This window comes from Aythya fuligula, chromosome Z (assembly GCF_009819795.1).
Source record: "Aythya fuligula isolate bAytFul2 chromosome Z, bAytFul2.pri, whole genome shotgun sequence".
NCBI lineage: Eukaryota > Metazoa > Chordata > Aves > Anseriformes > Anatidae > Aythya > Aythya fuligula.
Window position 1 is genome coordinate 338514 of NC_045593.1, and position 16209 is coordinate 354722.

The following is a 16209-nucleotide window of genomic DNA, read 5'->3' on the forward strand; positions in this document are numbered from 1 at the left end:
CCCTGTCTGACCTGGCCTCAAACAGTTCCAGGGATGGGACATCTGTTCTGCCACAACAGACAGTTATTGTATGGTTTAAAGGATTTTACTGGAAAGTGTGAAGATGAGAGACTCTCTCTGTTAGAAGGAGCATGTGGTACAGTATCTATCGGTGTCCACAGGTTCGTGAGAACTGCCTGAAGCACCTCAGTCCAACACAGAGAGGTTTTTTCAAATACATTTTTTTCCTGAAGCATATCATTTGGCAAAATACTTTGGCTCAAGTGGAAATTTCAAACCTAAATAAGTTTCTATTTCATCTCTAACTGCAATTTTATTTAATTCTTGAAAGCTGACGTGAATGTTGTGATTGAATTAAAATATGTTGCTTTTCAAGTGTTATTTAGAATTACTATGCTTCTGTTTTTATTTCATTGGCATGAAGGTGTGTTTTTGTTCAAATCCAGCTTTCGGATACGGTTGTGAACATGAGGGGAACAGAGAATATTGAGCACAGACCAGGGAAAGGTACTATGTATTGTTTGAGTTCTCTAGTCCAGCACCTATTGATAGAATACTAATCGGAAAGGATGAATATTGGATTATGTCCTTAGTTTTTAATGAAAATTGGTATTTCTGTTTCTTTAATTCAGCTATTTTTTAGAAGAAATTTTTCTACATGTTTCACGTGTAATCCTTTTAACAAGTTCATTTGATTGGTCTACTAAAACCAGTGATGTGACAATCCAGGTTTCAAGACTTGAGGGTGGGCGTTGGTTTATTTATTTTTTATTTATAATCTTGCTAGCTATAGCTTCTGGGAAATCTTCACTTGGGTGATGGTGCCTTAACTCAGGTTAGAGCAAAAGATTATCAGAGAAACCTAGACTTGCCGATTCTTTCTTTCACAACCAAATAACCTGATTCTTCTCTTTTGTTACATAAACACCATTGTATGCTTTATGAATGCTCAGAATACTTGGAGATAAAATATTGTCTCATCTTGCACTTGATCTACTTTAAATCTATGAGTCTTGGTGCCTGACTTGCTGACTATTGAGCTAAACTTTTTTTGTTGGTGGTGTTTATTAATAGCTTTTGGGAACACAAAAGAGATGTAAACTGCATTGAAATGGTTTCTGAGCAATATACTTATAGGCAAGAGTGTTTCATTAGCCATAACAGCTGCTTAGTAGTTGCTGTAATAAGCTGAAACCTCAAAGTGGGATGATACACGTGGAATTCAAGGTAGCTCCATGTCTGCTTGAACTTCTGCTGAGAGATTGTCCTTGTCCAGGTATATTATTCCAGCAAATTAGGAATCCATTTTAATCCATTTTCCGGGTATTGTATTCTTGCACATACCAAGTAGCATCTGATTTCATGATTATCCCAACAAAGCTGGTGGGGGTTCCTGAGGATCTTTTCGTGGAAAAATCAGACCTGTGATTTTGCATTTCATTGATCGTGCTGATTACTTACTTGTTACAGTTTTAGATTGACTAGAAACAGTGGGGAGGAAGGCGATCCACTTTGCTTCTAGGAACATGTGTACATGTGTAGTCTGAGATGTCTGACAATATAATAAATCACAGAAGTTTTGTGGTGAGGGATAAGCTGATGCTGGGAAGGAGTTGGAATGCTTTCTGCTCTTGTAAAGAAGAAAACCATGCACCTCAAATGTAAGAGATGCCATGGCATGTAGGGAAGGGAAAGTCGCTTGATACTTTTTTTTTTTTTTTTTTTTTTGGATTTGCAAGACATTTAACAAACTTTTAGGAAACTGAGGCTGACATGAGACAAAGGGGAAAGTCTTCATATAACAAAATGTCAACCTATAGGAGAGGAAACAAAATGGGGAGTGGAGACAGTTGTCGTCAGTTCAGTCTCTGGAGTTCCTCAAAAGTACACAGGAAACTTTCAATAGATTTCAGGATATCATTGCAGGATGCAACAGGATTTTACTGATTCCCCGGTTTGAGGTTCTTGGGTGTTTTTAGCCCCACCAATAGAGATCAGTAACCAGGACAAACAAGCTACTCAGCGGATGACCAGGTGGGCTGACTGACTGGTCATTGGACTCCTGTCCTTTGGTGTATGGACAGATCGGCTCAAACAAAGATATTTAAACAGATGCCTATGGCACAGATAAGAGGTGGTATGGATATATGTGTGTATATACACTGGCCTTAGAAGAAAAAAAAAAAGGCATTTTTTTTTCTTACTGACAATCGAACACGAAAACATGACGACAGTTACTTTAGCAGAATAATTTGAAGTTTCTGTGACAGTCAAATGAGTCTTAGTTTTCTCTTTTAAATGTCACTCATGCTGATGTTGTTGCTAGATATTGTTAAGATTGAACATGCTCTGAATTTTCTAAGGTAACTCTCATTTGTGCTTGCAGTAGGCATAAAGACCTCTGAATACTGTATTTGCTTCCCTTCTAAGTGCAGCTTGATGTGAAGTACTGCTTATTCTAGCCATCCTGATGGTTGTTTTTTGTTTGTTTGTTTGTTTTTTAAAAAGCTCCGTATGTAGCCTCATTTCTTTTCCTGGGAGACAGATGTGTGCACTTGTACCAGAAATACTTGTGTAAAAGTTGCTGTAGATTGAACTAGCACTGGATACAAAATGTAAGAAACTGTCACTTCCTCAACTGCAATGAATATATCACAAATACCCTCTGAAGTGCTTTTAATTGCTTCCATCTATTCTTTTTCTTTCCGCCGAGGTTAGATATTAGTGATAAACTTTGTTTTGGTACTGTGAACAAAGGGGCAGGAGCAGGGATGCAGTATCTGCAGACCTTCAATGTGGGCTAAAAGAAGCTCAGGCGTGGTTGTGACACTGTTTCTTCATCCCTTCCTTTTTGTGTAGAGCCAAGTGAGAGCTGTGGAAGTGTAAGGTAATGTTAAGAAAACACGTTTTTTGGAATGAAATTGGAGGGAATGTTCCTATCAGTATTGCTCAGAGCAAAGTCTGGCTCTGTGCTTACAACTGCAGGGGATGGAAAGTCATGTTTTTATCACCAGAAGTCAGAAAATACTAAGCTAGATTTGCTGATGCTGTTGGAAGACTGTTTTTGCCACATAACAGATTTTCTCTTTCTGGGGTTCTTTACGCCAGTTCTGGTTGTTCTTTATGCCAGTACACTGCCAAACTGCGGCTAGCAGCAGCTACTGTACAGCACCTCTGCACCTCTTGTAGTGCATGTGCTGCTGCTGCATAGAGACTGAAAATGCAAGAGAGCACTTGTCAAATCCAGGTCTGAGGAACGCTTTGATTTGTGTTGGGCTGCTTCCCTGTAATGGAGCAGTACCTGCCTCTTTCTTGGACTAATCCTCACCAAATACTGAGTGACTGGCAAACTCTTCTCATTGCTCGTTAGGGATGGTACAGTTGTTAAAAGATAAAAGGCAGAAAGGAGCAAAAGGAAGATGTTTCCCAACTCACAGTCAAATAGTCAAATCTGTTATAAAAGAAGAAAAAAACCCATGATTTGGACTGCGTGCTTTTTTTCTTTTTTTTTTTTTTTTTTTTTTTAACATGGAAGCACAGTTGAGAAATACAGTCTGAGATGTGTATGTTGTAACAAGTCATTGAGATAACAAAATGTTACCGTGATTTCTATTTAAATCATTATTAAATAATCACAGGGAACTATCTGCATGTTTGAGTAGGAATCAGAGCTGTTTAAAACTTGGTAGTATTCTTAACAGCTGTTTTTCATGGAAATAAAGCACTGGGACATAAGAAGTGACTGAGATGGTAGAAGACAGAAAAGGTTGTTAGTGGTCAGGTAACACTCAGTTCTATGCTCCAGATGGACTGCAGAGGAAAGAGATCACTAGGTTAGCACCAACTATTAGTCCCTAGTTGCTTCAGAATGTTTTTTTAAAATTTTCTTTGTGTAAAGAAACCCTTAAACCTAAGGGTGCATTCTGCATTAGCATACTGAAATAGTGAGAAGTACAGCAGAGAGGCACCTGTCCACTGCATGCAACTAATATTTGCCAGGTATTGATCTAGTGTCCAGCACTGTTATTCTTTAACTTTAGCCCAAGGTTCAAAGTTTTGCCTTTTGTTTAAAAACTGATTTCAAAGGGAGGTCATGTACTCTAGCTAATCCAGACGTGATAGATATCTGTGGAATAGAAATAGTTTACTGCAATCTGGAGGAAGGCTCAGAAGCCTGTACAGAACCCCCTATGGCACTGAGATATGTATGTTTCCACCCACGCTGCGGCACATAGTGAGCCTGAAAAAGTGACAAAGTGGGGCAAGTAATTAGTACAAATTTGCAGAACAAGCAGAAGCCCCAGGTTTTTCCCACTGTTTATGCACACGCACAGCAAAAGTGAAATTGTGGTTATAACTTCTGCAGTTGTATCTGTACTAGCTTCGTCTGGTAAGACTAGATAGTACAATATTGCTGGAAACCAGAGTACAACTGTTATGGTCGTATCTGGGCTATGTGCAATGTTACTGTGTCTTTGCTGACACTGGGTTGCTTGCACTAGCTTGAGGCAGTGGTGATTGCCCACATGCCTGTATAAATGGGCATTACAGCTGAATTTCTCGTAACTCTGAGTGCATTCAGCACTCCATGAGGTCAAGCTCACTGTATTCAGGTTCAAAGGAGATTTTCAAATTTATCAGGTTCAAGCTGGACAAAAATTAAATTTAAAATTGCATGGTTAACCTGATTGTTCTCTGTTAGTATACATCCTTGCCCATTTGATAGTCACAGTCTTGTTTTGGGGACCTAACTCAGAAACCAGTTTTGGTTTCCACAAAGCCAGTGGCACTGCAGATGCTCCTCTGCACGCTGGTCAAGGGCAACTGGGTTGCAGAGCAGCCATCGAGAGGAGCCTTCTCCTGCACTGTGCTTAGGAAAATGAGGTACCTTTGTCACTTACAGCCACTGTGCGTTACCCAGTAACTTCTTTGCAAGGTCCTCAGCTTACTGTTTGGTTGTAAAGTAGTCTATCAAGGCACAACATTGAATGTCCTGCAGATCAAACACAGGTCTGTCTCCTGTTCAGGTCTTGTAACTCATGGAGCAAGAATACTGCATACCCCAATGGATCTGGACTTGGCTAGTGGAAAATCCAGTTGCTAGAAAGGTGGCTGTCATCTTCCTCTTTGCTTTCATAGTGAAACTTGCTGGAAATCGTAGATGTTTGAACCAGCTTCCAAATTATTTAGCAAAGCATTGTGCAAGTGATCAGAATACTTAGAAATTTGAAAATATATTGAATAACTAGAGGCACAGAATTTTTATGTGGTCGCATTGTTATACACTACTGCTAGAGAATTGTCAAAGAGGAAAATGCTCTGAAACTTAATGTAAAAAGCATTGATAGTGTATTTGTAGTGTTAAGGTACAATGTACAGAGTAGAAGTGAGTAGATACAGAGCAGTATATATTTGATGATTATATCTTAATTTTATATTCCACTGCACTTCAAACTAAAGTCTAATCAGTTAAGCTAGTGAAACCCAGAGCAAATAGCAGAAAGTAAGTTGGGTGAAAATAGCAGGTGCATTTAAGCAAGAATAAGTTTAATTTGGTCAAGGCTCTGTAATCAAAGGGGTAAATAGCAAAGAGTAATTGTCAAGAGATTATTTATCATTGTGATCCTTGTATCAGAGAGGTTTGGTACAGGAGCATTTCCTGTTGGGTTACCATAGTGAACCCTGGGTTTCTTTCTCATGATATTATTATGTATGAATATAAATGATAGTGGGTTTATGTAGAGTCAATCGTGGAACGAAAGAAAAGCATCAAATTCAGCTCAATTTAAAACACTCAAGATTGCTGAAACAGTAAAGAGGCTAGCTTTGAGAAGAGAGCACAGGACAGATTTTTTAAAAGAAATTTCTGCCTTTTGTGACTGCCAGAATGTTTTGAATGCCCAAATACTCATTAAATACAACTCTTAACTGCAAGTCTTAGACAGCAACTGTAACTTCCACGTTGAGAATTGCTCCGTTATGTTATCCCTACCTAATTAATGTTTCCATAGCCATAATGTATTTCTGGGCCTTAACACAGGGTCTGCCCCTCCAGCCATTCTGCAGAGCAGATGAAGTGGCCAAGCACAGTAAGATGGAGTTAATGCCATTGTGGCAGTGGGTGCCTGGTGCTGTCATCCGGCACTCGCATGTCCTCTTTTTCCTCTAGCTTCCCCGGAAGCTGAGGTGTGCTGTTTAACTCCACACGTACGGTTGTTTCTATCAGACGGCCTACGTTTGCACCAGTAGGCAGCTCTAAATGTTACCAGAAGTTCTGTGCCAGCCTGCAGAGGTGATGGACTTTGCTCAGATTGTCACCACTGACGTAAATATGACCATGCTTTTTGTCGCTTTTCTTCCCTCGGCTGGATCCAGAACTAGGGCTGGCTTCCACTCGAGGGAACCACCTCCAGAGGCCGTTTGCATCCGTGTTTTCTTGCCATGGCCTCATAGCAATCAGTCCCTTACTTGAGGAGTGTTCAGTGAGGCAGAGGTAGGGGAATGTGATGACATCCAAATACATATCTAGTTATTTATATGCCAGGTTTCCAACAACCACAAAAAAAGAACCTGTGGTAGGTCCTTGAGCTGTATGTTACTCGTGTTTTGAAAGTAAATTTGCTGGAAGCACTGCTGTTTGTCCTGCATTTCTATTGTTTGGGCAGGCTGTTAACCAAGTCTAACTTGATCTGGTATGATTGTTTTTATTATGACAGAAAGTGTTGTTGGTTTGTATTTGTTAAAGGAATTAAGTTTGCTAGTTTAGGAATTTGCTGTTAGGATAGGAAGTGTCAGGGTAGCAAAGAACCAGGTGTCAGGGTGAGCATGTCCTCATGAGCATGTCCCCGCTGCTGATACAGCGACTGCAGCGTCTCCTAGGGGTGGCTGTGGCGCACTGGTCGTACGTGGGCACGGATTTCAGGTGCTAATGCAGTAACATGCTGTTGTGGTTTGCTTGTTTTTAAAGAATAGCAAAACCTTGCTAGAAGTAGGGAAATGCCATAGACTAAGGATATGCACAGACATCGTCAGCCACTGAGAAAGCTCCACCACAGAATGGTCTGGGGGGAACAGCTGGGGTCTCAAAAGAGCAGGGCAGTAGGGGGAGAATCCCCTCCCTTGTCCTGCTGGCCGTGCTGCTTCGGATGTAGCGCGGGATATGGTTGGCTTTCTGGGCTGCAAGCACACGTTGCTGGCTCATGCTGAGTTTTTCATCAACCAACACCCCCAGGTCCTTCTCATCGGAAGGCTTCCACAGATGAATTTTCATTTCCAATTAGAAACAAATGGAGTCTTGTTGTCTTGTTTTTTTTAAACCTCCTGGATGTAACTGTGCCGAAACATTAACACAAGTAGGTATCACTGGAAAAGACGTGTATGTTGTGGTGGTCTTTGTTGGGTTATTTTTAAATCTTTGTTGTAAAGAGCCCTGGTTAGTCCTGTGTTTCAGCATCACATGTAGGTCTTCACTTTCCAGTGCTAAGGTGTGTGCTCCTGCTACAGCTGAGTTGGGAGGATGCGCTGTTAGTCCATGGCATGCACTTTGAAACATGCCACCTGGCTGCTCCAGCCCAGGAAGAAGTGGAGGCTGGAACAAAGGGGAGGAGATGGGGAAATCTTTGAGAAACCTCTGCCCAAGGGAGGAGAAGACAGACGGGCACAAGCAGTGTTTATACAAAATGAATTAGTTGCTGCTCTAGGGTCAGGAACATGTTGTGCACAGTCCAAGTTATGAAACCAGAGAATTAGTGTAAAGCAATTTGCACTCTCAGCATGAAGGAGTCAGTAATCAACGCCGTCAGCCTGTAAGCAGAAGCTTGTCTGTTTTGGCTTTCTGAACTGCAGTGTTGGCACAGCTCAGAGATTACTGCATTAATTATTAAAGCAGACTAAGTCATGCTACGATTGTGAGTTGAGATGGTGTATCCAATACCACACATGTGCACATGCAAGGAATAGCTCAGCTGCAAAACTTAATAGGCTGAATCATCCAGGGGTTTGGTGTCTTTTCAGTAGTCATATGGCGACATTGGTGAGCTCTGAGTAACTTGATTCATTACAGGCATTGCCATCTGTTGGCAAGATGACCACGATTTCTGATGACGTGGTGTTTCTGGGTCATATTGAGATTTACTTGTTTGCCTAGTCACCTTGCTTGCCCTCATTCCTCTCCCAGTTCCCAGACACTTGCTGAAGCCGATGGGGTGGTTGTAGCGGTGGTGGTTTGTTGTTTAGCAAATGGCATCCAAGGGTAGCTGCACAAAAATGCTCATGACCCTTGAGGTGTATTAGGCACATCACATCTGTATCTCTTGTAGGCTGTTCTTAATGCATAGAGAATCCGTGAGTGTTAATTTACGTTCTGGTTTTGTGTTTAAGACTAATAGGCACCTTAGTGCAGCCACATCTCTCTTGAGTGCTGATAGTAGGAAGACAAGCAAGCTGAGGAGGAAAATTCTGTATACCTAAGGCGAACTGTTAAGTCAAACCATGCCTTGGTTACAAACAAGACGGTCACCCTGAGTAGCAAAAAAGGCAACGTGGGTTCCATCGCTGTTGGCGAGGGCACTGAAATGTGAAGACTTGCATTGTAAAACTCAGCTTCTGTCAGTCTATGAGGTTGTTCGTCTGTACTGTGTTTTCTGTAATACAGATATTATAGTGGGGTGCAGAAAGTTCTGTTGTAAGCATATGAATATGCAGCAGAAATAGTAGCATCTGTGTTTTTATTTTGTATGTGGCTTAAACAGGAAAAGCTTGCAGGCATGCTGCTTGCCTGGTCTCTGCAGAATTAGATAATTTGAGAACAGCCTTCTTGGTTGTGGTGTTTCGATGGAGGGTTTCTGTTCCTGTAACATAAATGGTGACGCAACAGAGGGGATACCAATAAAGTTGGGAAAGATACCAGTTTTGTATTTAGTCTTTAAAGAACACTACATAATCACTGGCTTGTACTAGTTGTTCAAATCCTTATAGATAGAGAAATTCCCTTGGATGGTGCCTTCTGAAGGTGGTTGTGTGCCAGTGACTGACCAGTAGCCACTGTAAACATTTTTCAGTTTCACCTTACACACCTGAAAACCCTATACACATCCGTTTCGTGGGAACATTGAGGATCACAGAAAAATTTGGGAACCACTTTTACAGAAGCTGAAATAAATGGATGGTGCTTTTAACCATTTAGGAATTAAATCAGGTACAGATGTGACTACAGATAGGCTCCCTGAACCATCTCCCAGGGTAAGAATGTCTTCCAGCAGGCAATTTTTTTTAAATAAAACAAAGCTTCCATTAGACAAAAATATATTTGAAGTATAAAATGTTGTAACTTCCATAGTTCTTTATTAAATATTTAATTAAGTTGCATCATTTCATTACAACAACTTCATTTTGTCACATTGAGCTTCTGCTGTCAGGAAAAACAAACTACAATTTCATTCATTTCTTTTCAGAAAATAAATGGAAAAAATGTTTTTTTTTTGTCCTTAAACAAAACCTTTCTCCACAGTGTATCAAATCCAACCACAGTTTAAAGCTGTATTAATTGTGAAAATTAGCATTATTTATAAGTAGCATTTTAAAATCAATTTTAAGTAGTCTGGTGTTATTTTGAATAGCCTTCTAGTGTGAGGCAATTCTTACAAAAATATTAAACAGTGTGAATTTAATCTGGAATGTTTGACGCTTTCTGCATGTTTGGAGATATAAATTATCTCAGTTTTAAGTCTGAATTTTAGGTTCACAGACGTGGAACATAGCAACATCATTTTCTGGAGTTTTGCATTTGGGTTTTGAGAATCATAACCCGTTCACTTCTATGTGGTTGCGCTACTGCTGTAGCAGAGAGGGTGCTCACGAGCTGCTTTCAATTCAACAGAACAGATTAAAGTACAAAAACGCAACGCATATGTACTGTTGTATGTGGGTACATACTGTGCATATTTTTACATACATATATACAAAATTGTTAAGAAAAAAAGAGCAAAGTATGTGAAAATTGTATGGAAAAGGGGGGAACCAAGAACATGTAAGTGGCAGCTCATGTGGACGAACAGAACGTGAGAGGTGTGTACATAAACAGACGTATGACTAACTACGGCTTGCATTGATGACAGTGTTATGTATCTAAGGAGGTTCTATGTGCAGTAGGACAGACGTGCTAGGTATGTAACATTAATATGGTTAGATTCCAGTTCTGTAAGTTTCCTGTGCATTGTAACTATGCATTGCTTCTTAGTGCAACATCGTAAGAGATGCCTGAAGACTGCAGGCTTTTCTTTGTTGCTGTAGTTTTAGATACAAAAGGAAAAGCTTTTTTATACAAAAGAAGGAAATTAATGTTCATTTAAGAATGATGTCCAATGTGGTAATCTACCTCTTTTCTACTACACATATAATGATTAGCCCTTGCCCTCAGATAGGTATGATGACTTCTTTTAACTCTGACAAATGCAGTCCAACTATCCAGCTTTCCCTCGCTAGCTTTCCCAATTCCTGGCCCACTGGTGGCACGTGCAGTGCTCCAGCCAAGCACCTAGAGGGGCTGGGCACACGCAGTGAGTGCTGCCCTTCTGGGGCTGCGGTGCAGGGCTAGTGCTTGTGGCAGTGTTTATCTGAACGTGCTTGAGGCTAGTGTGCTCCTTGCACTCAGAAACCAGCGAGGGGTCTGAGTGAGAGAGATGGAAATGAGATGATAAAAGCTCCCACTCCAAGTTTCATCTATCTTAGGACTGAAAAACAGAAAGCAACTTCCAGCACTGAGGCCTGGAAGCTGGAGTTACTGTGATAGTACAGTGTATGTTAAGTACAGCCTTACAAGGCTCAAAACTATAAGCCTTGATGAGAAGAGGTGACAGCTACAGACCCTATACTCTAAATAGTGACCAAATTGGCTTTGGGCTAAACTGAATACTGTGTTAAGAAAGGCACAAAACTATGGTAGTTGCTTTGTGTTTTACTTCAAATTGTAACCAACTGACATTTCGCTACCTTTTTTCCTAGAAAGATTCCTTCAAACGCTACTTCAGGAGCTCCAGAAGGATTGCTAGGTGGCTAGAGTGTCAGAAGATAAAGCTCAAATCCTGCTCAGGACCTCAGAAAGAGTGGTAAGTCCTTATATTAAAGGGTTGGGGGCAATTTCTTCTGCAGCTGCTGCCTTGTACAGCTCATGCCAGTTACTTAGCCTCATGTAGTCTGTTGCAAAACTAGAGATAATTTCCTGGGTTTTGTCCTAGTATAGAAGATCTTAGCTTTTTGGCTGATGTGAAGGGCATATCTGCCCTTTGGGTTAGCTATCAAGATAGCCATTGATAACAGAATCTGAGTTGTGTGGCTATAGTACGTTTCAGTAGGGGTTACATCTCTTAACTTCCCTGATACATGAAAACCAGACGAAGTCAAGAGTGGCATTCTTATAACCTGTCAATAACAGCAGTTGCTGTAGCTAACAGGGAGGCTTCTGCTGTTCAACACAAAAGCTTTATGCAGCAAGGGACTGGGCTGAGCAATTCCCTTCAGATTTTCTAACAAGTAGTTATGCTCATTAGTGAATGCCAAATCTGGATTACTCCTGCATCCCAACAAGAAAAGGACAAAGTTACTGTAGTGACAGAAGCTGCATTATATAAAGCTGCTTCTGTACAGGCAAAATGTGGTGGTGTGTGGTAATAGCACAGCTAACTTGGACACCCAAAAGTAATGAGCTGGCTTACTGTTAAGTTCACCTGGACTAGGTAACTCTATTGTTTGGAAGGACTTTAGAAATTATTATTAAGGTATTAGAAAACCTCTCGTAGAAGATGACCTTTAACCATACAAAATCCTCCAGGTAAACACAGAAAGAAAAATGATTTTGGAGTGTGACATTTCCCTTAAGGGCATCTGTGTTATAACTAGTAGTGCTTAGCATATAGAAGATCACTTTACCCCATTCTCTCAATCTTCCCCACAGTAAATGATCAGTATAGTGTTTCTCTGTCTATTCAGATGCAGTACGTTTCTGTCTCATTCAAGGTTTTCTGCTCATTAAAATGTAACAATTCAGAAAGGAATGTCAGAAAACATTTAATACAAAATTAATCTTGTGTTCAATAATAATAAAAAATCACGCATCTATTAGCTTTTCAAAATTTTTGCTAGTATGTACAGATTTGCTGAATGTTAATTACTGTTGTCTTCTTTCCAGTAGCCTTTTTAGCCAAAGTGTTAACATGCTGAAGTTTCTGGACCGTGGCTACTTATTGTCAGCGCTGGACTGTACTTGCCAGTGGGAGCTGTGAAGCAGGTAAGGCCACCACTGTTGGCAACAAAGTGAAGATTTGTTTTTTACATTGTGGTATCATCTTGTCTCATAAAGCATTAGATGGGCTCTTGGGGAAAAATCCTATGCGTAGTAAGTACGTGGACTAAACTTAGAAAACTGAAGATCATCAAATTGATGAAGCCATCCCTTCAAACCTACTGTAGTAATACTGTAACCATTTAACTACAGTGGATCAAATACAAATCTTTCACTTTTAATCCATCACACAAGAGATGCAACTCAGACATTATAGTTTAAGCATGCAACATGTCATAGGTAACAAAACTGATTAGATAGATAGTGTATATTAAATAAATCTTTGTGATTAAGTAAAAAATAAATCACAAAAACAATTGCTGAGGAACATGTCTGCAGGCTCAGCTCTATATCTGTTTTTTTTCTTTTATACATCAGCAGCAGCCAGATTCACAATTGATAGATATTGCACCAGAAAGACATGTGCAGTGAGAAGGAATATAATCACATTAATGTTTATGATAAAAAACAGATATGACTTCCATGTGTTACATAAAGTGCCTTTAGAGTTGGTGCAGTTAGAAACAAACAAAAAAAATTGTTATTTAGATATCATTAGCAAATGCTTACAAACAGGAGACAAAACAGATCTGTTTTCTGTAGTGCCAAATCACATAGTGCCAGGTTTCTTTCAAAATGCCTCCATTGCAAACAGTAAAGAGGAAAAAATAATAAAAGAATCACTATACAAAGATAATGACAGGGTTAAGCATATTTTCCTAAAATGATTAATGCCAACCCTACCCCAAAATGTTTTATAGTACATGTAAATATTATCAAGGAATAATGAGGCAATTTTTTCATTGAACATGAGATTTGGCATGCTATGTTATGATTCTCTCTTGACTCATAACTATTCTATTATTTATACAAAAATGCAACATTGAATCCATACATTTTCTGGATACGGAAAAATATTTATATGCTCAATGAAAAGAGTTACTCTTGATGTAGCCAATACAGAGAAAATTCCCAACATAGCTTTCTCCTATTTTCTTAATGGTTTGGGAACACAAGGCTCAACATGTGCACATGTGCTTTGAAAAAAGGACACTGGCATCAAGTCTTGTATGAAATTAAGAAAAATGCTCATTTTTTTCCAAGTACATGATATTTAATTGTAATGAAATATAATCTGAAAATGTCTAAATGAATTAAAAAGTAAACATGAGTTGTAATACTATACCTGTAAAATGATTAATTCCATTCATTGTCATTAGAAATTATGTAAAATATTTATTAAGGGCTTTGCCTACAGAGGCACAACATAAATAGAGTAAGTCCTGCTGAAATGTAATCAGAGTACAAGTTAACCAGTTGGTAATCTGCTGTGGAAACATCAAAAAGCCATCCACAGGTTATAGTTCAAAATTCTGGATTTAGGCAACTGCACTGTCGAAGGGTTTGCTCCATGAACCAACGTTGTGCAACTGTTCTGCCATAGTCACTCAAGAGTCCGTTAGGCAAATGCAAAAGTGCAGCAGAACTTGCTTGAATGGGGGGAAAAAAGTATTTGTTTTAATCCACTCCTTCAAATCCTTGAGCGTTTTCAACTGCCATAAGTAGCTTCTCTCGCAAATCTTCAAAAGATTCATAAAGAGGTAAGTCAAGGCGATTAAAGCTGAAATTCAGAAGGAAAAAAAAAATCCATTGAAAAACATATGAGATTTTGAAGAAATAGAAAAGGGGGCCTTAATAATGGACCATATGTTTTTGACCAAACACACACAATCTCTGCAGTATCCTCTGCAAATATAACTGATGCTTGGTGTTCCCTGATTATAGCATCTGAAGACAATTGTGCCTGTACTGTGATGAGTTTTCAGAAATAACTACGTTTTTTCTTTCCAGAACTGAAAATGGGAAGTTGTTAATGCCCTCCCTACCTTCCCCCATAAAAAAAAAAAGATTAAAAAATAATTGTTAGATTGAAAATATTTCAGCTTTTGTCAACCTGTCAAAAGTCTGTTTTCCTAGGAATTAGCAAAGATGTTCTGAAAAATAATATTAAAAACTCCAAAGAAGCTCTTTAAAAAGTCATGTACAATTTAACAGGTAACTGAGATGAGAGTTGATTTTTTGGAATGCATTTTTTCTTATTTTTTTTTAATATAATTATTAAATAAATATAAAAAGAAAATATTATATATATATATAATTAATAAAATATTTATAAATATTTTTTATTCTATAACTCTCTCTTTACTGAAAGAGTGCCATGTTCTAAACACTAGCTTTTCTAAATTTACCTTAGAAAGCCTATGGGGAAAAGCTAGCTCTTCTAACATGCATTTTAGTGCAAAAACAGTTATCAGAAGAAATGTCCAGAGTTGCAAGGGTTATTTAGAGTAAATTAAAATACCATTTAAAAATTATTATCAAAAAGGCTAAGCTGTAATGAGTTTCTTGTGGATTCCTTTACCTACATTTATTGCAGAACACCTACAACTACTTTATTAACAGAGGCTTTTATCTTTCATGTGTGCATGTGAAGGCTAAACCAAGCCTTCTTCAGAGACTGTCAGAAGCAATGGCAAGCTACTGAAGTTGAACCTTGCTACTTCCTGGAACACATTCTGCAACTGTGTCAGCAGGTAAGTACTAACTTTTCTTTGCCTTTTAATAAATACATGCACACACACACGGTATTGTCCCAAGCTAAAATGTATTTGAAATAGGCACAGACATCACTCTCTCCCCTTTCCTGGCCCTATAACAATACAGAAAAGCAATAATTTTATGCTTTTATGACTTACCATGTGTGAGCTCTGGGCAGTTTATCAGGAGTTCCCCATTGCTCTATTGTAAACAGCTGAGGACCATTTGAACCTGGATGAAAATGAAAAATAGGAAATTTAAATTACTGGACATTACAGAAACTACCTAAATGCTATTTTTAAAATTATATGTTTGCACAAATTAAGTTTTCCTTAAGGCTAAGTTTTCAACTGGTATAGAATACCTGGTACAAATTCCCTCAATCAAAATTACATTAAAGTAAATAGGAGTGCAGATACTTATTTGCAAATAAATAGTTAGCTTAAGTTTACCTAGCTACCTTTGCATAGAATATGTATAATGCCAATGAAATAAGCTCAAATATTAACACAGGAAAAAAAATAGCATTCTTGGATAAACTTGCAGTCTCCTCTTCTTCATGTGCTGTGAATATTATTGTTGTTGATAGCTGAACTCTTCTTTGGGGAGTTGATTCATTCCTGTGCAAGGAGAATGTCTACACAACACCCATGGTGCACAAAAACTTTTACTTCTCAAATACTCCAGGGCTGGTGGAATCTAGAAGAAATCTTATGTGGGAGTAAAGGTTGACTATACCTATATTCATTAATGCCCAGGCTTTCCTGTGGAAGTTCAGAAGCGGTCTGTATAGTCATTCTAAAGGTGAGCATAATGGGTGGGCAGCTGAAAGGAAGCTTACCATAAAGTTCAGCAAATCCATTCATAGGCACGCGTGACGTCCCAGTAACAAACTGCAGTAATCGAATCCGTTTTTCAGCATCCATCAGTAAAACAGCCTATTGAGAAAGAAAGAGTCACTTTCACAGTTGTACATGCTGCTGTTAAGCAAAAACCAACCCAAACCTGAGTACATAATCTATTTGTATTAGACTGTAATAAACAGACATGTAACTTTGAAGGGGAGCATAGAGGTAGCAGGCCATTTCTCTGGTTAAACCAGAGGCATCCTTTTCCAACTGTCCTCAGGCCACAACAAAGAGACAATACCCTGGCACCAGCTGGAAGCTACAACTGCTGTTCACCTTTGAGGTGACTTGCTTTTTCATCCAATCTATGACTTGTGCCTGCCTGGTGGCATGTGATAATTTATAAATATACCTAGCAGGGAGAAT

General features: G+C 39.0%; 1 protein-coding gene across 9 annotated transcripts in view; it reads right to left on the minus strand.

Annotated features, from left to right (window-relative positions):
- Positions 1–9325: 9325 nt before the first annotated feature.
- NEDD4L (NEDD4 like E3 ubiquitin protein ligase) overlaps positions 9326–16209 on the minus strand; it is a 144708-nt gene continuing 137824 nt past the window's right edge. For all 9 annotated transcript variants that reach the window (XM_032206475.1, XM_032206474.1, XM_032206473.1 and 6 more), the window contains 3 exons: positions 15777–15873; positions 15094–15166; positions 9326–13958 (listed from right to left, as the gene is read on the minus strand). In XM_032206475.1, coding sequence (XP_032062366.1) covers positions 13856–13958; positions 15094–15166; positions 15777–15873 — 273 coding nt within the window. In that variant the 3' untranslated portion in view covers positions 9326–13855. The remainder of the gene's footprint in view (positions 13959–15093; positions 15167–15776; positions 15874–16209) is intronic.